Source organism: Ambystoma mexicanum, chromosome 4p, assembly GCF_040938575.1.
Source record: "Ambystoma mexicanum isolate Mex_15411 chromosome 4p, UKY_AmexF1_1, whole genome shotgun sequence".
NCBI lineage: Eukaryota > Metazoa > Chordata > Amphibia > Caudata > Ambystomatidae > Ambystoma > Ambystoma mexicanum.
The window spans coordinates 173,296,991-173,320,997 of NC_090927.1; the positions used below are offsets into that span (position 1 = coordinate 173,296,991).

At 43.4% G+C, this 24,007-nt stretch overlaps 1 protein-coding gene across 2 annotated transcripts in view; it reads right to left on the minus strand.

Annotated features, from left to right (window-relative positions):
- The window catches only part of SCARA5 (scavenger receptor class A member 5), a 1,246,105-nt gene that overhangs the window by 649,537 nt on the left and 572,561 nt on the right, over nucleotides 1-24,007 (minus strand). For both annotated transcript variants that reach the window (XM_069605636.1, XM_069605638.1), the window contains exon 5: nucleotides 982-1,062. In XM_069605636.1, the coding sequence (XP_069461737.1) occupies nucleotides 982-1,062 (81 nt within the window). The remainder of the gene's footprint in view (nucleotides 1-981; nucleotides 1,063-24,007) is intronic.

Sequence of the window (24,007 nt, forward strand, 5' to 3'; positions counted from 1 at the left end):
AAAGAGATTGTACATTTAAAGTGAAGAAGGCGAGTCTACAGAGAGTCATTACGATCACCGGAAGACAAGAGGGTGCAGGAGGATGAAAGACAATTAGTAAAGAAAGTCAGTGGGGTTTAAAAAAGAAGACACAAGGGGATTCCAATGAAGACACTATTTGTAGATAATGGGAGTGGGGGGCGTGTATCAATGGTGAATGTGAAACAAACACTGATCTCCTGTCAATGGCTGAACTTTCGGGGAGAGCGAGAACAAACAGTTTGAGAGATAGTGTGAGTGGCGGGGATTAAAGGATTAAACAGGACAATTCAGATTTCAGCAAGACAAACACATTATGTACTAAGAGCAGCAAGAGGTCAAGAGGAGAGTCTTGTTGCAGAGGGAATTTGCATTCCTAGAGGTGAGCAGGAAAGTGTAGAGGAAATAAGGGGCTACATGAGATTGTGAACATTCTAATCAAGGCTCTCTTTTTTTGGGCCATGCTCTAATTTTACTCATGTGCACGTTGATCAAAGTATTTTATACATAGAATAAATGTATCCTTGCCTCCTGCCTAACCCCAGAGCCCAGACTGATGAGTTCATACTGATTGCCAAGAGCAATTATGGTGCATCAAAAAGTCCAAAGGCAAACCAGGAGCACTCAGGTGTGTGTCCTCATGTCAACATTAAATGATACTGATTGTCATTAACCAACAGAAGGTTTCGTTCTCCAATGATACACATGTAGGGGTGGTTCCGGCGTGAAAGCCATAAAGAATTGGAGTGTGAATCCAATTGATGGAGAAAACAAAATGGATGAAGAAACCGCAAAACATTCCAAGTCGAGATATACCATAAGTGCAAGGAACAGCTCAGATATATCATTAGTTTGCATTGAGTGAGCATTGAGGCTCACCATATAATGCAATGTAAGATACCATTGAGCCTACCTTCAGTGACATTGACCATTGTTAACACAGAAGAAAGTACTATGCCTTACCATGCAGTCCAGGCAAGCCAGGAACTCCAGGTTCACCTTCAATGCCTTCATGGCCCTGTTCCCCCTTTGCACCTGGTGGTCCTGAAAGGAAAAATAAATAGATGTCTACCGGTTTCACTGAAATTGCAACTTCCTCTGCTCTGCAAATGAGGGGATGTCTAAAATGGCCTTATATCATTTGCTTTTGAGGCATAGAAGGGTCAGGATTAAAGTTCAGAGCCATGCCTTGTGAAAGGAAAACACGCAATGGAAAAAGCATGCTATGGAAATGTATGAACAGGAAATCTATCTCCACACCTGTAGTAAAATGTCAGAGTCAGGAATTATACATGACTTGCCTCTATGTGAGTCATACAGGAAAAGTTCAATTACCCAGCACCGATGGGAACCAAAAGGTGCCAGATAAGCAAATATGCCAGATAATCCGAAACCAGTTATCGAGATGGGAGAGCAGGAAACCAGAGCAAAAGGGCCAGAAAACAAAGCTTCCCTACATTATGTTCTGCTTAGTTGCATTCTGACATGGGGAACCAGGACTGTTAGTCCAAAAAGGTTTGTTATTCGGCATTCCCTTAAAAAGAACAATCCTTAGACTGGCAATGAATGGAAGGACCAGTTAGAAGGGAAGTGTGGTCAATGGAATGCAGGATAACAACGCTTCTCGTGTAATTCCTTTTTCATTGTTTCTTTTTGTTCAGACACGCATACAACATTACATTAGGTTTAACTTTTGGAATGTATATGTTCTTTTTCAAGATGTCCCAAACTAATATTGATCCTAATATTAAACTTTAATTTCATAGACCGGTTGAGACATTATTATTGCAAAAATCAATACCAAGCCATGGAGAAGAAGAATTATCAACAGGACAATGGCTGCTAAAGAGGTCTTTCTGGCTGTTAGAATACTGTTTGAACCCCAGAGACTTGGTTGTCTCCTGGTTGTGCATGCACAGTTGAGAAGAACCATGAGGAGAGGCTATGTGTCTCCACACACACCCTCCAGTGACTAAACTCCCTCCCTTTCCTTGTCATTAAAAAAGGGACCAGAGGGGTCTGGTAGACGGCACGCATGGACACACTTCTGTTCAGGGGAGAAACAAGAAAAGGAGTGCGAGAGGAGGGGAGTGGCGCAACGAAGGGTGCATTGCTGTCGAGACGAGCTGCCATTGCAAAAATGGTTGGCCTGCAGTTAATACCCAGAGTTATTGACCCTATTCCTAGCATTATGATTGGCGGAGACATGGTCCTCAAGGTTCGCAATGTGCTAAGTACGCCGTATGCCCCCAACCATGGCAACGTACTATAGAGGGCTATGCTAAACGAAGCAATCAAAAGGACGGCTCAAGCACAGGCACATAGTCATGGGAATTAATTGAAGGTCAGTTTTGATCACTGATAACACACATGAAAAAATGCCAATATCAAAGGAAATGCTAATCCAAGATGGCTGCTGTGTGCTGTATACATAGGCAGCATTAGAGTAATCACAAGCAGGGAGTCTGTTTATACTTTTTAGAGCCATGGGGCTGGGACATACATCAAGAGGGAGGAGGGAGAAAGCATTCAAACAGGAAACACACAACCACAAAGAAGTCACACTTGCAATCAGTAAGGGCACACAAAGCAGCATTCAACAAGACTTCCACAGCAGCCAGATCAGCATGCAAGCCTCTGATAAACAATACCAGAGCACAATATTCAGATGCATGGCAATCTAACTGTAGCAAACGCGACTGAGGTGGGGGAGGTATAAGAAAAGACATTTAAAGTGACAGTTTTAACAATTACTTTGATGCAATATCACTGAGGTGATTTACAGTGGAAAAGCTGGCATATATTATGGCACACCATAAATAAAGTTATTTAGAGTGGCAATGCCTGAATATATTGCAAGTCATTTGCAGTGAGATTGCTGGTATATGTCCTTATAAGACCACAATGTGAGGTATTTAGAGCGGCAATGCTGACATCTGTTTTTGAAAAACCTGGCTTAAGTATTTTGCTGTTAAAATAGTGACATATATTGTGGGTGTAACCCAGTGGCAGCTCATTCATAATGTGAAAAGGGCTCCTTACCCACCACCCATTATGCAGGAGCCACTGAGCCACCAAAAGGAGGGAATTGTGGTTTCCCTTTACAGTTTGTAGGTCGCCAGCGTGCATACCCAGTGGGCCATTGTGCATGGTCTATTGGGAAAAGAGGCTGGGAATATGCAGGCCCAAATGTGTGTGGGGCTGCTCTTTTACCTCCCAGCACATTGAGGTGCCCCGGAGTGGTAATTTCTGGTGGTCTGACTCACCTGGACATCCAGTATGAAAGTTTTCTTACAGTATGGCAAGTTTTATTGACATTATGGGCAAAGCCAAATTGATAAGTGGGGGAGGGGTTGCGGTTTAACTTGGGAGTCCAACATCAATCTTTTCTTACAGTGGCAGGCAATGTTTTACTGGCATTTTTGGGAAAAGCTAACTTGATTCATGTTTTTATGTGGAATCCTATCCTACATTAGTGCAGCCGGTATATATGTTGTCTTTCAGTGATATGGCATGTTTACTAGCATTATGGGCAAAACCAAATTGGTGAGTGTTCTAATGTCAGGTTGGGGTGATGAAATTGGGGCAGCCACCATTGATGTTTTCTTACAGTGGCATGGCATGTTGTCCTGGCTCTTCATTCAAAGCCAACGTAAGCATTTTCATGTGCCCATACTGGCCTACATTTGTGCACCCAGTATCAACTGTATTTCATTTCTTCTCATACTGTCCTGATGAAGGTGTGGGAGTGAGAGCTGTTAGAGGGTCCACATCGTTGTGTGGGTGGGCCGCCGTTGTGGCCCTTATGCGAGACGTCCATGACGTGACGTCAGGGGAAGGGGAGGGACCAGGGGAACGTTGCGGTAGTTGCCGCCTGTATTGTAATAAAGACGGTTGTGCATAGTACCGGCTCCTGCGTATCATTGGCCTTGAGGCCTGTATGCCTGTGAACCCCGAGAGAGAGCCCAACAAGAGCATTGTCTATTAGATTGTGAGGCCAAAACACACTTGTGTCGACATATTTTGAAAAAAGCAGTGTAAACGCAGATACACTGCATAATGAGTGAAGTGATAAGGCATATTAGATCAAGCCAATCGATTGTCCAGTAGGAAGGGTTATAGATGTGGAAAAATAGCCATGAGAAACGTACAACAAGGAATAGATGTAATGTTTAACACTTTACTCCTGTGGCTATGTAAATGTGAAAACATGTATCGTACATTGTCTTGTGTGATGTTTTTTAATGATTTTTTATACATAATATGGATGAAATAAAAGAAGAATGTTATATTGAGAGAAATCAAGTGGTTCTAGGTCTATCCAATATCACCCTGATCATTGTGCTGTTCTTCATGTGTTGGTGCCTGGGAAGATCAGGGAAAAGCCAGGCGTCCCCGAATTGTAATTCGGATAATATGTATATAATGTTTATGTATTGTAAAATGATAAATAAAAGTAACAAAGTAAATGCTTAACTTATGAAGACAACCTTTTATTTTAAATAATACAAAATAAAACCAAATTTAATGTACACTTTGCTACTTAATTACTTCCAATTAAACTAACGTTTTTTACTCCATCACCAAAACTCCTCCACACGTAATAATTTTACCACTATGTGCTAGTAGCCTTTTAGACTGTGATAAGGACAGCTCCCTTGGTCTACAAGGCTAAATTAGAGAAGCATTGGCAATGCCAACAGTTTGGGCTTTTGTGTATTTATTTATTTTTATTTATTTGCATTTATAAAGCGCACAGAACTGCCCTGGGGCATCGTGGCGCTGTTACAGCAGACTTAGTCATGAACACAAGCATAGGAATGTGTTTACAGATGTAAACCGAGTTACCGAGTACATTTCACATTGGTAATAAACATTGAGCTTAGAGGTTATGCTATGCTGTGGTTACAATGCAAGCATGAGAGTGCATGTGGAAGACTTTAGCGGAATAGGAGGGTTTTGAGGTTTTTACGGAAGGTATGGTATGATTTTTCGTTCCTTAGTGAGGTAGGTAAGGAGTTCCAGTTTTTAGGTGCGAGGTGTTGGAAGCTGGTTCCTCCCGCCCTGGATCTTTGAAACGTGGGGACATCAATCATGTTGGTGCGGTGAGCTCTGGTGGGTCTGATGGAGGCTTTCGGTGTGATTCTTTCTGCGAGATAGGGTGGGGCATCCAGGGATAGGCATCTATGTGTGATGGTCATGGCTTTGAAAAGTATGCGTTCCTTCACGGGTAGCCAGTGGGCATCTTTCCTTGCTTGTGTAGGCATGGGAAAGGCACTTGTCAGGCACTGCCATAGCAGTATTAACTGCTGTTGATGGCAGTAGCTGCAAAATGGTGTGAGAACCGGGGCATCACATAGCAGTGCCTGGAAAATGCATATTAAGTATACACAAGCTAAATCTGTTGGCTTTGCCAATGCTTGTTTTAACAGGACTTCAGTGAAGGACACGCATAGTGCTTTAGTGCTTATAAATGGAGTTGCTGAAGACAGAGCTGGTAAGACGTTTTTTTTTATCACACCAGTAGTGATTTTACAACTCTAATTAAGTGATTAACTCTCAGAAGACTGCTTTGAATAAACACTGGCAGGCACTTTGAGTAAAACGTTTGATGGTAAGGCTTGATTAAAGCGAGTTCAAAGCGTTCCCATTAGGAGGTGTTTGGGGCGGGCAGGGGCAGTAGCTGGGTGGGAATGGCAATGGGTATTAGCATGGCCATGGGCAGTCAATGGGTGGGTAAATAGCCAAACAACACCTACAAACTGTGTGTCCCTCCTCAAATGTAATTTCTCCCTATCTCTAATCTAATGCACTAGCTTTTCCTTTTAGGTGTTGCAAGTGACATCTAAAAGCCCAAACTGAAAAGTGATATAATACGATGAAGGGAGAACACTTGTGAATCAACTCATTTGAGAGGGAACATGTACAAACATATATATTCAATGACAAGAAGTAAAGTTACCCAGGATTCCTTATGCCGTGTGTCTTCATTTATGTATGTATGAGATTTATAAAGCGCAAATCTACTCGGAATCAAGGGAGTGTGAATTCATTTGCTTCGAACAAACCAACACGGTTTTATTGAAAGGTTGTATCATTCAACCCTAACAATAATTTGCACTGCTTGAGAGCAAAAATGCTAAGGAAGTGCACATGCTGGTATGAGATTTATACATTGTTTTGGTTTATAATTCCTCACAGTCTAGGCCCAGGAGGACTGCCCGTCTGCTAAAAATTAGGTACCCTCGACTCTCGGGGCTGCCGTACCGGAAAAGGCCACTTATTGGGGCCGCCCGCCTGCTCTCCATGCGCCCCTGAGACCCCTGCCTTCCTTCTCAGTTACTACATCCTTCAGTCTCACTCGCATCATAAAAATGGCCACATGTCCACTGGGTGCGCTTAATGGGCTTGCTCCAGGCGCTGCTCTTGGCAGCACACACTGCATTCCTCCCGCAGACAGTTCTATATGGGAGAGTTTGCTCGAAACGAGTTGCCTTCTCTCATTTTACTTCACTCTCTGTGACAGCAGCATTTATCCAGGTCGTCTTCCCGGATTTCTTTCTCTACCCCTTCGTTTAAAGGTTTTTCGCCCTGTGGCTTTCACCCCAGAATTTCATATCAAAATGTAGAAGAGGGAAAGGTACAATGTTGCCTGCCATAAGGAAAGGAAAGCAATAAAAACAAGGACTGGGTTGATAAGGATTGGGTGAATGTTAGGAGGAGGAATACAATGTGGGAGGAAAACAGGTGCTGGAAACCAAACAAGAAGAACCACGTAGCATGGGTGCAGCCCCTAAGTTATGGGGTGTATCGGCCACTTTTACTCCCTAAACAAAGGCAAACATAGGGAGTAAAAATGCTCCCAACAAAAAAGAGGAAACAGACATGTAAGACCTTGTGCTCCTGCTTTCACCCACACAGCTCCGTGGGTATGTTTGGACCCGGTGGTGCACATGTTATCACAGGGAGCAACTACTATTATTACTGCCTGATTGGAAGAAGTAAACATGTATCTTATTAATGTTTATGAATAACTAGGTGCAAAGGAATCATTGTTTCAAAAACATTTCCGTTTTTCCAGTTGAACCATTTTTAATCGCTGATAAAATACTCCCATTGGAAATTGGACTTACATTTTTACTCCCTAAAAAATCATCTTACTCCCGACTTTAAAAAATAGGGAGTAAAATACACCCACTTCAAAATCGTTTCTGGAGCGCTTCATGGGGGAAATAACATGGAGGTCAAAGTTCATGTCACGCTACTTGTATCACTGGAAGGCAAAAGATCGAGATGGTATTGGTTGTAGACACACTTCATTTTCATGCCTTAAAATAATAATGAGTCTTTTAGATATTATTTGTCTAGTTCAGACTTGATGGACGGTGTGAGCGGTTGGAGGGGGTGGGGCGGGTAAGGGGCGAGACAATGGTAGAGACGTTTCTCAAAACCAGGCTTCAGAGCTGCAATGTCTGTGTGAGACAATAAGACAGCTGCTTTTGATGCCTCTGAATAGACATTTCATGTTCAACTTCACCTTGGTTGTTGCTTCCTTGAGTGTTATACATTGGGATAATGGTGAGTTAATGGACCTCCAAATCCTGCTGTGTGGGGCTTCAGCAATACATTGGTTTTGTTTGGTTGCTTTCAGTGTGCCAGCAGGCCGCCACTAACAGGCAGTCAACCTGTCTTCCATAAATAGTCTCTGCTCAAGGTTTCAGTCAAGAAGATTTAGGCAAGGTTTGGTTACTGGAGGCATCACATTGAGGTCCAGGCATGTGTATAGATTTCAGTAAAGATTCAAGAGATGTTAAGAAAGAACTGCTGATTTATTGTCTCTACCTTTGGATACTCAAAGTGCACCACTGTTGACTGGATAGATTTGCCATGATTGTCTTATCGTGTCACCCATCTGGGTTGGTGGAAAGTAATTTGCCGAGTTCTTTGCAGAAACTTGCAATGAGGCTTGTCTTTTGTGAACAAGGTTGTCGGCATTCACCGTCTTGTAGGCATCTCAAATGCAATATTTATTTCCTATAGAATATTTAGTGCACGTTGTGGTTGGGCTATGTTTTGTTTCCTGAATCTGTGTTCCAGAATGCCAGAATCCACCATCAATTTGCTGTGGTCAGTTGTAAGGCTATTCTTTGTACAGTAAACAGCCCTGGTCCACAGCTATCTATGTAGGCCATTAGCTGTTATTGTGATCAGGCACAAGTCATTGTTCAAGCAACTTTAGCAGGCGGTCGATCTCATTTACGGAAGCGGCGTCCAGAGTGTCTTTCTGAATGTTATCATTTTATAGGTTTTTCAGAGGGCTGAGCTTGGCAACACCATCGCTGTACTCATTTGTTGGAGCTGAACCTGGTTGATAGCTCTTATCCCTAGGAGCATTGTAATGTAATTCCAATGTTTTTATCAAGTAGGCCCTTAGAAATCCTTGCCTTTTGCAATTTATTTCTAAATGTACAACTTGTCAAAATTAGCAGTGAATTTAAGGAAATTCACAAAGGCTGCGGATTTGTATTCCTAGTTCATTCTATTAAGAGTGGTTACTTTTCAGTATCTGGTCGACGGTGCAAAGACTGGCACAGAATCCCCCTATAATCAAGATTAGAATGTTTTCATCTTCAATTTAGTGCAGGAACCTGGCTAGGACCAGTCAGGTGTAAACCTTCTTATCGATATCCAGACGACTTATGGATCAAAGAGCGAAGTGGTTAGAAGATGATCCTTTATTGTGTATTGGAACAATTAGGGTGTTCCTCCAGGAGACTGGACTATAGCATGCCTGGAATTATGCTGAGTGTACTGGCAGTAGAATACTGGCCCAGAAGTGAGTGCTTAGTTTGACAAAAGGTTGAGAGCAGGGACCTTACCTTGTTTCAGGCACTTGATATTGCATGTTCAGTCCCTCTGGTGGCATCTGAGATGGGTCACTATTGGTTCACTTGATTATTGAGATTATTGTCTAGGTGCTTTCCTTAATCTCATTATGAAAGGGAGCTTCAGAAAGGGTCACCCGCTGGGATTTCAGCATCTATGTTTGATTGATAGTTAATACTGCCTTTCACAACTAGCTGTGAAAACTGTTTGTACTTCTGTTCTCTGTGGCATTCCAGAAGAGCTGCCATCTCCTGTCCCACAATTGTTTGTCCTTGATAATGCTTGGCCAGGTCTTCCTTAGAAGGCGTTTATTCAGTGGCAATTTACCATTCTCAAGCACCTAGACTAGCTTGGTTGTGATACCAGTGCGTTAACAGTATAACCAACAGCCTTTGCTGCTTTTTTTCTGTAGACTGCTTTCTCCAGAGGATGAGATTGACATTTGACCCCAGGAGAAAGATGTTACAGAAGGTCTTGTTATAGATGAGCCAGGTACTTGTTGGGGGTGCAGTAGCTTGCCCAGGGATAACTATGTTGTATGGGTGGAAAGGGGTGAGTGGTATAGCGCCGTTCCTGGCAAGGCCGTGCTTAGATGTACCAAAGTATACTGCCTTTCCAAAGCCTTTGCAGAGCTGCTCCATTCATCTATTTTATTGAGAGTTATTGAGTTCTTTCAGTGTCTTGTTTTGTAAAAGAAATTCAAATACACTGCTCTAAGTTCCTTTTGCCCTGCACAGTCCAATGATCAGTGATTGTCACTATAAAGGTGTTGTGGCTGCGGCGAACGATACACTTAATGTAGCAATCTAGAAAATTCTGGATTTTTAACAGATCTAGCAGTGGATAGTGGATAAATGATTGCTCTTTGCCTACGACATACAATTGCATCTGAAGTATCTAGCCTGTTCAATACCAAGACAAGGGAGTGGCCTTGGCAGAAATCAGCAAGTTAGCTCCCTTTTGCCATTTCTTTTTGGAAGAAATGTTGAAATATTGGGACACCATAGGCTTTTCACACTCCCACCCACCTTTGTTCTAACTCAGTTTGGTTTTAATGTGTTTCAGAACACAATTGTTGACTATGACAGGTAACAACCAGACTACCTAACCACTGCTCATGGCTTCTTGAAGTGATTCCGGGATCACCTCTTAGGTACGACACATGTCAGGCGAATCTGAGAGCCCCTACACACTCATCCCATGAATGAGATATGAACATTATTGGGGTATCTGTACACATGTGGTTGTGAGTGCATATAGATCGAACAGGTGGATGGATGCTCCACATTTGGGATATACTGGCTATAGTGGCTTTACTGGCTATAGTGGCTTTACTGGCTATACTGCCTGTACTGGCTACAGGAGTAAAGAAGGAACTGGTGTTGAAACTTGTATATGAATTGTGTTTATAAGTGAGGATATTAGGAGAAGGCAATGTTTTTAAATGTACACATTGTATTTGGGTGACATAATAGAGTAGTGGAGGTGTGTTTACCCAGTGGAACACTTTTTGTAGTGATTATATGTGTCCTCCTACATCATTCTGACTGCAAAAGTACTGATGGAGGGGGCAGAGTCTGTACTGCGGCTGCCACACCATGGCATTGTGCACTTTAATTTATGAAAGACTTTCTTTTTAAGAACCTGTAAAAATGTAGCTAAGCTCCTCCCTCTCCTCCTTTGAGTCTCTAGTTTTCGGAATGATGTGTTATGAGGGCCTCAATTCAAGGTGTCACCACCTTAATCGTGGCTGTCATCGTTCATTTCCTCAGACTCATCATCGGTGTATGTGGCTTGTGGTGGAGGACACCAGCACAAACAGCAACTCACATTTGGTCCCATCGGCTCGTCAGTAAATGCACTGTGTAAATCTGCTGTCTCTTCTAATCCATGGAAAGTGGTTGGAGCCTCCTGCATGCTGTTCTCCACCCCTGGATCCTTGAGCAACTACAGGAATGTGGGCACTCATGAAGGCCAATTCTTGCTGGGAGACCATGGAATGCAGTGGACAGCCAGAAAGTCTACTGAGATCAAAAAACATAGACACTGAGGTTCTTGTCAGCGTCATTTAGTTGGTGTGCAGTAATAGAATTGAGGCAAAAAAGTTGTCTGTAAAAGAAATAGCAGCAGAAATGCTGTTGTTTGACCCAGTAAAGGTGTACCCATTATACCATTTAAGTGAAGCAGGATTTTGGGGGTGTCCTCCAATGCCCTTAAATGGTATAATGGGTCTGGGGATTGCTGGGGTGTCCCTCGCATCCATTACATGAATTGCGCAGGCAAAACTACAGCCTTTTTGCCACAATCTTTTCTGTAAACGAAAAGAAATGTGCCACGGTTCGAATACATGGAACGCTTTAGTTTAAGGAAAGATATGGAATGTATGTATATATATAGTTGGCTTATGTCACAGGTAGCCTCAGAGATCCATAGAAAAAGAAAGTAGATTTAAGGTGATTTAGAAAAGTTTTAAAGAACTGATCTGTTCTTGGAAGGCTGTGCTTTTTTAAACCACAGAGCTCCCTATAGCTCTGTGACTGTGGGCTCCCTCCACACTGGCACAGGCAGAATCTCCCTGACGTACTCTAAAGCAAGTCTAGCCCATCTATCTAAGTTGCCCGAATCCTGACTGGGAAACCCAAAGGCCTTGACTTTTTCAATCTTCCTCCAGAACTTTCTATGGGATAACTCTGGTCTGTTGGGCTTCCTGATGTCACCGGGGTGTTCTCTTCCAGTCTCTTCTCTTCTCACTCAGTCTTTATTTCTCCCTATATCTCTCTCCATTCTCCTGCCTTTGTGATTTTCCTTTTCTCTCTCCTTACCTGTACACTTCTCCATTCACTACTCCCCTTTCCACCTATCCTTCTTCACTTCCACCACCCTCACGCTATCTGCACGCCCCTCCTCTCATCTCTTTCCCTCATTAATCCCTTTTCCTAATGATCTTAAATACTCTCTTCGCCTTTGTCTTCCCTCTACCTTCTTACATCTTCTATCTGCCCTCCCAACTAGTACTCCTATTATCACTTTTTACTCTCTCTCCTCCACTCTCTGTCACATATTCTCACTCTCATATCCTCTCTATGAATCCGCCTACAGTCATCCTTCCTCTCTCTAGCTCTCACTTTTCTTTCACTCACCTTCTATTCCCTCCTCACACACTACACTCAACAGGTACCATTCTCTCCTACACACAATACCTTACCCACACTCTTTCAGTACACTGGCACGGTCTCCTCAACAATCCACTCCACCATCTGCCCCCCGCCCAGTTTCTTGGTCCACCACCGCTCCACCTGATCACACCGAACAACTTTCAGTCTCCTCTATGCTGGTTGGGCTTTTATAGCCGCGCCTCCCCCCTCTGCTCCATCTGCAGCCTTTCCTTGTGGCGTTCTTGATGTACTTCCAATTCAGTTTTGGGATGCTGTCTGTATCTCTCCTGCTCTCTTGCAGTTCCTTCTCACTCTCAGTTCGTTTTCTGTTGCCCCAGTGTTCTTCTGGAGTTGGTGGGGCAGACGTTGGGAGTCTCATCTCCGATTTGCAAAAGAAAAATCCCAGTGCATTCAATTCCTGTTCTAGATTCCATCCCTCTGGCTCCTGTATGGGTTTTCCTGTTTGCGTTCAGGAGCATTCCCAGGGGTTGATGTCCTGAACAGTACAAAAGAGTACTCTGGCCAGGAAAGAACATGGTAGGCATTGCAGAAGGGACAGCAGTAACCAGCAGACACATAAAATACATACTCGGGGGTGTGTGCAGGGGAAGGGGTTCCCTCACCTCCCCCGTTCGTTGCTCCTAAAGGGTAGGCTTGGCTCTGTCATACACCCTGTTAGGCCTTACAACGCAGATATGGAGGGGCCCCTCTTTCCCCTTACACGGTCATGTACCTGACCCTGTCACACTTAGCAATGACACATTCCATTGCCCCCTTCCATTCCTTTTCTCCTCCTTCCTGAGCATGGAAAACAATAAAGGTATATCCAGGGCGGAAATGTTGGTTTGTTGCTCCTCACACTGGCAAGAAATATCAACAGCACTTATGAGGTGGTTGCTAGGATATAGTTGAGTTGGTAACAGTAACAACATTTCATTTTTGTATGCCCTCAACTAAGCCTATTTTTAATAGTATACCTCCCCTTCACTCAATCCTATTCATTTTCTAGTTGACCTTCAGCTGTCCTCTCTCTAACGGGACCGATCACAAAGTTATTACCCTCTCCCCCATATATACTATCTTAGCACATACTACACAACTCACTTTGCCATAACTTCTAATAATGTTCAGAGCAATATCGATCAACCAAAAATGAACGACATGTGAATGTTTCTGTTTATATCTGAAATGTTTTTCCAGGAATATGTACCGTTGGAATCCCACAAAGGTTACAAAAAAAGTGTTGTGGATAATTATTGTCACAACTGGGAAGCAGTGCAGCAAATCTAATTCAGGTGTATAGTCACCTGACAATTTCAGCCCTAATGTGAGTATCAAGTGGATGCAGATATGTTGCGATCCGTGGATATCATATGTGAGCAAACTGGAATATACACAGATTCATAGAGTCTTCTCACAAGGACAATAAGCGGTTAATCAACCTTAGTTGGACAGAGTAGAAAACCTTTTTTAGAATGTGGCATAGTATTTTCAATTAACTGAAAAAAAATGTAAAACACCTTATATCTGCCATGAGCAAGGACCAATCTAATTTTGTTAACACCAGGTAATGTAATTTTGTGATTGGTTATTTATGACACGCTTAATACCCAGAGGTTTCTAAGCGCAGACCCGAGGATCGAACATGTGTTGCTCCAAATCGTCTTTCTCCCAAGGGGAGCACATTGCCCCTGGGCCATCCTCCCGACACTGCAGGGGAAACGTCTAATAAGAACATGGACTGGGAACAGTGCATGCAACCAACCTAATTACTATATAGATAGATATTCAGATAACATTATACAGGTCAATAGAGTCGGATAAATACCATATACAAATGGGAGGAGAATGATTACGTGGAAGTGATGATGTACTGGCTTATGGAATGGTCTCTTCCAGGTGGAGTTGATGGAAGAGTTGATGGAATTTTAGGGCAGAATTTCCAACAAGGTTAGTTGTAATACCGTAGTCATCAAAGAGGAGTTTCAGTGGTGTGGGTAAGGAGGGCATGCGAGTGGGAGCACGAGAAAGTACGGGGAGGGGTGGGGACCAAGCAGATCCAGTAAAGGCTGAAGCAAAGGTTATGAGGTGGGGAGTAGTGGGCTTAAGTGGAATGGGGAATACATTCTGGATATTTAGCAGGTTCAGCCTTGCAGCAGTCTTGGTGGAAGTGATACATTTGTGGAGTTTTAAATCTTTGCCAAAGAGAACCCAGAGATTGTGAGCCTTGTGGTTAGTGAGGGTGTTCAGGGGTAGAAGAAGGAGGCGTGGAATTTGATGTGTCGAGAGTTAAAGGACTTGGATCTTAGTTGAATTGCACAGGTGACAACAAAGTGTAATCCATTGGAAGGTGGGAAAAAGTAAAATTAGAGATTCGAGAGGAAAGGTCAAGGTAAATGTGGATAAGTAAACGAAGATATGGGCATCACCAGTGAACAGGCGGTAGAAAAACCGAAATGTGTGCTTGTCAAGCAAGGAGATGTAGAGGGCTACGAGTAGTGGGTCAAGGATGGGTATTAGAAGATGGGTGAAATCTGAGTTGTTCATGTTGCAGCGGGTGGAAAATAAATGGTCTTAAAGGCGAGGAGTAATCTAAGAACATGTAGGATCTTGGATTGCAGTTTGGGAGATGGGAGATTAAGGAGAGAGAGAGTGCTGGTCAGAAGCTGGAGCAGGATGATACTAGAATCGAGTTTGGAGTGAAGGGCAGTGGCAGGGAAGTTAGAGACATGTGTCAGTGCTATTGCCATGGAGTGACATCTGTGAAGCTTAGACTAGAGAGGGTCATGGAGATTGTTGATTTCTAGGACTTTGTTGTAGTGAATAAGAAGGGGATGGGTTGATAGTTGTGTGTGTTGTTAGGGTCCTCAAATGGATTCTTGAGGATGAGCAGTACTGCATTGAAGTGGGTAGAAGATCCCAGTTTTGAGAGAATGAAAATGGGTGGATGGAACTAGGTACGGTTTTCCAGGGTCTTGAAGCTTCAGGAGTAATATATTTCAGAAGGGCACAAGATGGCTTGGCTTCATGGAAAATAAGCCCATGTTGAGCAGTTGTGGTAGGGAATAAGGATCCCAAGAGGATAGAGTAGAGGTGAGAGTGGGCATGGTAAAGAAGGCAGGGGATGGGGGAGAGATGATGGCAGTTATGATATCTCGGATCTTGGAGACCGTGGATGAGAAGTAGAGGGCAATGTATTAGTAGATACGATGGATGCAAAGATGAAGGGACGGGGAAGCTAGCATGACCTGAAGGGTTTTTAATTGTTTGCAGGGTGGAATTGGAGGGAAGAGATACGATTTGTGAAGTAGCTGACTTATGTATATTCAAAGTAGTAGGGAGAGCAGAAAGACTAACCTTGTAGGATGTCAGGAATGAATGAGAGTAACAATATCTTGATGGATACACATGTAAGCCTTGAGGCCTCTAATCTCTGGGGGGGATACAGTGCTTGGGGCAAACATTAGCAGGGGTAAAATGTGAAACAGGTTGTGGTGCCCGGAGGGTGAGCTGACATGAGTTGATTCAAGGAATCAAGGCAATGCAATAGAGGATGTCTTCGGTGGAGAGAGAGCTAGGTGGGGGCCCTGACCGTGGCAAGGTAGGGAGGCGGGATGTGAGGTTTGAACTTAGATAATGGCTGGTTGGGAGGAGAGAGTGGAGAGAGAATTGTAAAAGCTGATAGACATATGAGAGGGATCAATAGACAAAGTGGAAGAGGTGAGGGAGGATGAAAGGAAACTAAGGTACAGGGAGTTGCAATTAGGGGTTGTCATGGTGAGCATTCAGGGAGTGTCCAAGCAGCAGGGATTCAGATTCAATCAGTTGAAATGTTTGTTAATCCTGTACGCTTTCCGTCCCAATCTTATTACTGTTGGGAATAGTTAAAGCAACCGCAAGAAGTCTAGTTGCTAACCTGGGCCCACTCAAACTTGCTTTGCGAGAGACAAGACTCTCCCTTTATTGATATGAATTATTAGGATGAAATCAATAATTGAGGCAGAGTAGGAGTTCAGCTTTCTCATGAGCAGACTACCTTCATATATGTCTTGCCCAACAAACTGTTCTTGTCTAAACCGATGTAGGCCCACCCAAAGATGGCCACCAAAGGAACTTTGATCCCCAACACTAAGATGGCAGCACCCATGCAAATACATATGGTCTTGTATCTGCTAAGCATTCAATGTGTTCTCCCCATGTGCAAGTGTAATTTAGGAGACAAGGCAGTCCCAGTAATAAACAGAGTAGTGGGTCAAGGATGGGTACTAGAAGAAGGTGAGGGGGAGGGGAAGGTGCGTGAATGTGACTCACACTGCTTCCCAATGTCAGGTTTGAGTGTGAAAGAGAGACTTGGACTCATTGCAAAGGGCACATGCCTGCCAATCCTCTTTCCCTCCATCTGTGTCATAGGGCGTCCAAGCACTGTGGTCCTAAAGGACACTGTAAAGAGTAGCCGATCAGCTTCTACCACAACCTGCCACCCTCGAAGATTCCAACACTGTTCACGCTGTCCTCATGCCACACCACACCATTAAATCCTCCTTTAGATTGACTATCACACAACCATTGATAAAGATTATTTCTGATCACACCCAGATCCCCCGCTAAATGCATGATGCCCAGTGTGTCATTAGCATGAATGTGAATGCAAAAACAAAACATTAAACAAGAGATGGCAACAGTCAACATTAAAAATTTGTTTTAAAGTGGTGATAATGCATATCCCTGGGGTACTCCTCAGATAAAAGGATTGGTTGGAGGCCAAACAACTAGAGAGTCCTATCCTTTTTCTGGTCAGGCTAGCGCAGACCCTCATAAGGAGAACTCAAAGAGGCGGTTGAGAAGCCGCTGTTAGTCCACGTTATGTTGATTCACATAATGCCTGCAAGTCTATCGCCGAAGTAGACCTACATACTGGATTACAGAATTTGTTGAATACAGCATATATATTTTGGGGTGAATGAGATCAGCGCATCATTTCTCCAGTATTTATTAGGCCTATTTTGAATCAGTGATATCTGGAATAATAATGCTTGAACTAAACACTCCTTTGGCGCTTCAAATCAGATCTTTCAATCTTGACTACCTTTTTAAACTACCATTCATGGGCACTGTCACCGTTTTGGCTTCATGGCATTTAGCCGCATCAGAAATTCTCAAAGAAATCTCCAAGTAAGAGTCAGGAATCATCAACAGCCCAACCCCTCATGTTGCTCTCTCACCCCCCAACTGAGCCCTACGTTGCTAGAAATGTGCATCCTTGCACTTCACTCACTCCTTTCAGACGATCACCAGATCTACTGTCCCGTCTTTTATCAACAACCACTCTCCCTGCGATGCTCCGCAACTCGGGGGCTGCCCTCATGGTTTATATGCACCAGTCTATACTCATCGCAAAGAACAAATAGTTTTCATAAGGCACACAGGTAACGGGTACTTCAGACCTACACCCCATAACACGATGGGCTTCCCGCCTGTGCCTTCCTGCTATCCAACGAACATCCCCCATCTGCCTTTCCTACAGAGCAATGTGCAGTGAGGCCAACATTATTGGCAGAAGGACGCTATAAAAGACCAAGTGCCTAACCCATCACTCTTAATTTTAGATATCCGCACACCATTTAGCTCGATTAGGTTTTGGTGTAGGTCAAACTAATTTCAGATAGTAAATTTGACCTATATAAGTAGTTTGTGATTTAATTTCCAAGATCATTGCCTGTCATTTCCTCATTGAGTAACTGACAAAAAGGAGTTGAGGGCAGTGGGAGGAACTTACTGCCAGACACTAAAGAAGCTAAGGGTACCTGCATCTGACTCCCCTCCAACACCCCAAACACATCCCTACTCGGCACATAGGGATCATTTCCATCACATACAGCTGCTAGACACCCTCATGACTGCATCCCCCAGCCCTAACTCTCAGCTGTCGAGTGTAAATGCCTCCCATGGCACATGTGGGTGAGGGTTACAGCAGTCATATCAATGACTTCCTTCACTTCACAATGTCTGCAGCTAAAGCCACTGCAGATTATCAGGAACTCAGTTACACATCTCTGTTACTGCAAATACCCATCCTCTCTTACCCACAGATTTTGAGGGTAGCTGCAGGCCTCCCATGAAGGCAGCAACCCTCCCTCTAATCACTAAGCAAAGACAGTTTTTTTCTACACACCTACACTCAGACTAGCTACGATGATCTCAACGGTAGTGGGTCTATTGCTCGAACTAGTACTGCTCAAATGTATTTTCCTTGGTTTATTTTCCTCGCATTTTACCACCAAAATGTAGATGGTTGGTTGGTGTCAGGCAATATTGGTTGGAGTGTGTTGGGAGACTGGCGGGTACGGGGTCTCCCCCTGAATTCCATCTCAACATACTGTGGGCTTTGTACAGCTGTATCGGCTTGACCACAAATGCTGCATCACTCTTAAGGGGACTGCAGGTCTTCTCCCAAAAGGTAAGGCTGCACACAAAGTCTAGGATAGCTGAGCCCTGCTGCTGCCCTATGGCAATAACTAGATATTTAGTTGTCTGCTCCACCCATGGGTGTAGGCAGTTCCGTTTCTGTGCTCTTTCTGGCTATGCCATGTACGCAACCTCTGCACCCAGGGAAGCGACGCAGACGTATACGCAAAGCTGTGATTCCTATGCTTGCACCACATTACCTTTTGGTTATTGAAGGGAAGTCCTAGGGTCATCTTTTATCCTGTTCAATTTCACATTTTAGCAAGATGGGCAACATGCCCCATAGAAAAAAATGTAATAGGAAACTCCTAATCCGGATCTTAACTTTTGTGCGTGTTCTTTTGATGCTTTAGAGGCAGAAGCAAAGTCTGGATTATGTTAGTAAGAAGTGAAACATGCATTGGCAATGCCAACAGTTCTGGCATTTGTGTAGGCATGGGAAAGGCACTTGCCAGGCACAGTCGTCGTGGTATTAACTACCCATTGTTGGTAGCAGGTGCAAAATGGTGCGAGTACCTGGGCATCTAATAGCAGTCCCTGGCAAAAGCTTTAAACATATGCTCAAGTTTCCAATGTTTGTTTTAAACAGGATCTCAGTGAAGGACATGCATAGAGCTTATAAATCGAGTGGCTGAAGGAAGGAAGGCGGGCCTTGCAAGACATTTTTATTACACCAGTAGCGTGTTTACAAATCCAATTAAGTAATTTACTCTCAGACGACTGGTTTGAACAAACACTGGTAGGCACTTTGAATACAATGCCTGATGGTAAGACTTGATGAAAATGAGCTCAAAGACTTCCCATGAGGATGTGTTTTGGGCGGGCAAAGGCAGCAATGGGTGGAAATGACCCATGGGAATAGCATGGCGATTGGTATGGACATAACCAAATAAGACCTACTGGCTCTGTGTCCCTCCCCATATGTCATTCCTCCCTATCTGTACTTCAATGCAACAGTTTTGGCTTATAGGTGTTGGAAGCTCATAGGGTTACTTTGTTTGCCAGGGAGAGCTTAGTTCTTCCTTTTAGGCACAGTATCAGTTGTGGGGTGCATTTAAAGGCCCTAAACAGAAATCCCTTTCACCTGAAAAACTGCATTTAAACCCTGCCCCCAAAAACAGCCCAGCGTTGCTTTTATTTAACCTGAATGACATGAAGTTATGGACTGCATCCAAAAACGGCCCTGCATTGCTTTTATTTCAACTGAATGACAAGAAGTTATACACTGCATCCAAAAAACTGCCTTGTTTTACTTTTAATTCACATGAGGGGCAAGAATTTCAACACTACAACCAGAAACGGCTTTTGTTTTCCATTTCACTTGAACAGCAGTGCGAACGAAAAACAGCTTGGCTTTTTCTTCTGTTCAGGTCAAATCAAAGAACCATGTGGAAGGGGGCCTACCCCACATTGTTAATGGACCAACAGCAAATGCAAACCCGCTCAGAAAAGGCGAAATTAAAGAATCCCGTGACCTATAAAACAAGATTTCAAACATTAGATGCAAAAACGGCTTGCACATGTGTGAAAAAGAAAAGTCACTTTAAAAAGCCACAGTGAAAAGATAGCACTGCTCAAACAGAAAATGTCAGGGAAATAGGCTGTGGGGGGTTGGCTAAAGCAATGTACATTATGTTTCCACCCACAAGACTTCAGTCACCTTTGAAGAGGCACATAACAGGAAAAAACAATTTGGGCTAAGGCAGGAAACTTCACAATTAAAAGCCCTTCTTCCCGCTGAAAGTCACACCTACCAGTGAACCATCCTACAATAAAATATAGTGCTGCTGAGGGTGTCATAATTCCCTGTTCTGCCAGACATGAAGGCAGGAGCCCATAGATTTTAAAGGAGGCAAAGTGTGACTAAAGCATGACAAAAAGGTGTGAGCTCCTTGCTGCACCCACTACAAAGAACAAACTGCCAACTTCAACAGGAGTCATACAAATCTCTGGTCACCGGCTGAGCCCAGGGGGAGACAGATGGCTGTGGGGGATGAAGCGCCCCTTCCACAGAGGGGGACACAGCCTCCCAAATTGACATTAAAAGACTGATTTCATTTTAGGCATTTTTCACAGTAATCACAATGAGAATTAATTTCGTTTTATGCTAATTTTCTCATGTAATTTCCAGGCAGTTTTAAAGAGATAAAGTGCATTTTCCCAGGAATTTGGGGACTGAAATGGCTAGTTAGATTTTTTTTTGGCTGATCTAAAAATGGGAAAAATATGACAGTTGATGGAAAAGGAGATCAGGAACATGCTTGATCATTTGCAAAGTTATAACTGTCATACATTTTATGTAAAAGGGCAGAAACGTGCCACCGGCCATGCTACATCATATGGAATTGGCGATTGGCTTACCTAATTCCCTATGACCAACTAAAACCACATATCTAGTTCACCTGGCAGGGGATAGTAGAATTATGAAGTAAGGAGACATAACTGTTTTTTGTCAAAAAGTGGTAATGAGAACAAAGAATTGTAATAAATGCAAACAGACAGATGGTGCTCTCTTCCCTTGAACCAACCAGGCCAGGGGTGGAGAGAGGAATGGTAAACTGTCCTATCCGAGTGGTAGGGATAATTATAGGATACACCCCCTAGATTGTAAAGTTAGTGATGTAATTTGTGCTAAATAAGGGGGACTGTACTAGGTCAGGGCACACACAAATCTGGGGAGACAGGAGAAGGAGGACAGCAAGATGGCGGCTGAAGCTTACCATCTTTGAGAGTGCAGTGACTAGACCCCTTGCCCTAGCTGTCCAGAGTGTCCTGGGATACAGCTTGTTGTCCTGAATCCTAAACCAAGGTTTGTTTTGTAAGTAGCAAATAACTCCAGCCCTAAATTGCATAAGCTCCTTCCTTTTTGTAGCATTGCATCCAATATTTCCCCCATTGAAAACCCCAAATTGTCAGTGTAATTCAGTCACCTTCCCATAGAAGAATCTGTTGTTAGCCTGTGTATGTTAGCATATTCCCTTTGGTAAACCTTTGAGTTGTCTGTATAAATCCTTATTATTTTTTCTTAAGTAAATCAATTAATTCCCCTATTTGAAATTCACGGTTCAAGAGTGTTGAAATTCAAAATCAACCCTCTTGTGCCTGGTGTCTTTATTTAATAATCAAAGTCATTAAAGTGTTGCCTCAAAAGAATGAGTCTCCTTGAAAATGAAAACCGAATTTGTCCATGTATTGTGTGCATTACCCCACAAATTCCTGTTTGCATCTGTCCTATTAAACTTGCAAACCGTGGTTCCATTAAGAGCAATGCCTTTGGCCTAGAAGTCTGTCTGTTATGCGCCTCTGTCCTTGTCATTGAAAACCAATGTTCCTATTATAAGCTAAACCCCTTCCCTGAACTGCCTGTCATTGTAAACCCCAGTGTAAAACGAATTTCATTTGCCATTGTATTTTTCCCTTTTGCATTTGCTTTGTCCCATAACTGATCTTCCCACTTCAGTTCTATTTTTGCCACGGTGTGCTGATTAGTATTCTTTGAACTCTCCCTATCACATAAGTGTAAGCCATATGAATTTCCTTTCCTTCTGTCCCTTAGTACTTGTGAGTAATAATCAAAATCCCATTATGCCACATTGCTCCAAAAACAGATTTCACTTTCTTTGCTGACTTCCCATCTTGTTGTGGTGGGCTTTACCCCAAATCTGATTTTCTCTCTCTATTCCTACTCCTTGCCACTGCCTTCCATTTAAATGAATTAAGTTAGCTGATGTTTGGGGGTGAGTGTTGCAGGGGGAGTGCTAAACCGTTGGTGTTATCTCCTTGTAATTGTTCTTTTTCTGTGTTGCTATTAAAGGCTGTGTGAATTGTAATAGGATATCTTAACCTAATTGTTTTGTAGAGATTAGTGCATGTTGTGTTGCCACAACATTGGTGGTTGTGAAATTGTTTGAGTTTCCTTTTTTCATTAAATAATAAACTAATAAATATCTTATTGATAAACACCGGCCTGGTTCCTAGTACATTGTGACACCGTGTGTTTGTGCAGGTTGGGTGCGAGACGGGTTGGAGGCCTAGTCAAAAAGAATACATAGTATATTAAAGATAAAAACGTTTTTATTGTACACCACATTCATTGTTGGGGAAGGAGTGCCGGAGTGTGCCGTGTAATAAAACCGTGACACAGTTTAGCTGTTTCAGATTGAATCCAAGCAAACATTTCTCTGTATGCTTGTGTCACCCATGTGTGTTGCAATGTAGGTGTTTGGTGACGAAGATGTTAATTATGTGTTGAACAGGTTCCCTGTTTGCATACGTCCCTTTCATCAAGACATTTTTGTCGAAATAATATTAAAACGTATATATTGGGCCTTATTACAAGGTTAGAGGTAGCCTTGCCGGCTACCTCCAAACTTGCATCTGGGTCCAGCACCCGCAAAAGGGGAATCACCGAGTCATTCTGACCTCGGCGGACCTGGTAATTTCCTTTGGCAGGGTGCCGGGCCCGGTACATCCCCATTCCCATTAAAGCCCCTGATAGGGCTCAATGGGAATGGGGAGGGTGGTAGCAACGGTACCGTCAGTAACGTTACAGTTGCTACCATCATGTTCTGCTCGCAGGTGCTGGTATGGCCACCTAGTCAGACGTGGTGGCTGCAAGGGCACGCGCGGGCAGAACCCCTAGTATGTCGGTACCGTACTGTAGCGATACCAGCGCCGTTGTTGCCTTACCACCATACTCGTAATGAGGCCCAATTGTGTCACAGTTACTCTTATTGTCCATTGAGGGGACCCCCGACACCCCCTGCATCGAGCAACTGCGCATGGAGGTGCTCACGGCTTCACTTGGTCTTCCGACTCATGAGGGCATGCCAAGCAATAGGTTGACTCCCAACATACAAAGGCATTCTGACTACAACCTTGCTCCTCGAAATAATCACAATACAGCTCCATGCATTACAGTGAACATTTCAAATACTGTTCAGGGCACATTATTTATTTATTTGATTTATATATTTATTTATATAGCGCACCTAACCGAAGGTATTATGTGTGTGTGTGACATACACAATAATGAATGCACCTGAAAGATAAGTAAAGACTCACACAGAGTAAGACCTGGGTTATATCAAAACATAATGCAGATTAAACACAGGTGTGTATTTCTTAAAAGCACAGGGAAAGCAGGCTGAAATCTGAGCATTATCAAGTTATCACCATTCAATCACCCTGGGAGTAGTTAACAGCCGAGCTCATACCAGGGGCTTCTAATATTGCACGCACGAGTTGTGCATATAAGGCTGACTCAGTCTTACATCTCATAATATTGCATGCCCAATCCACACCGGACACCACACCAAGCACACCACACCCTGGGCGGCCGCTGGACAGGCCTGCCTTTGATTGATCGTGAAGCATATGGTTTGGGTTTAGATAAGATGAGTCTCTGGCCCTGCTCGGTGTAAATCAGCCACCCATTCCAGTGTGTCATGCTGCAAAACATGTGAGTAACGCAGCTAAAAGGG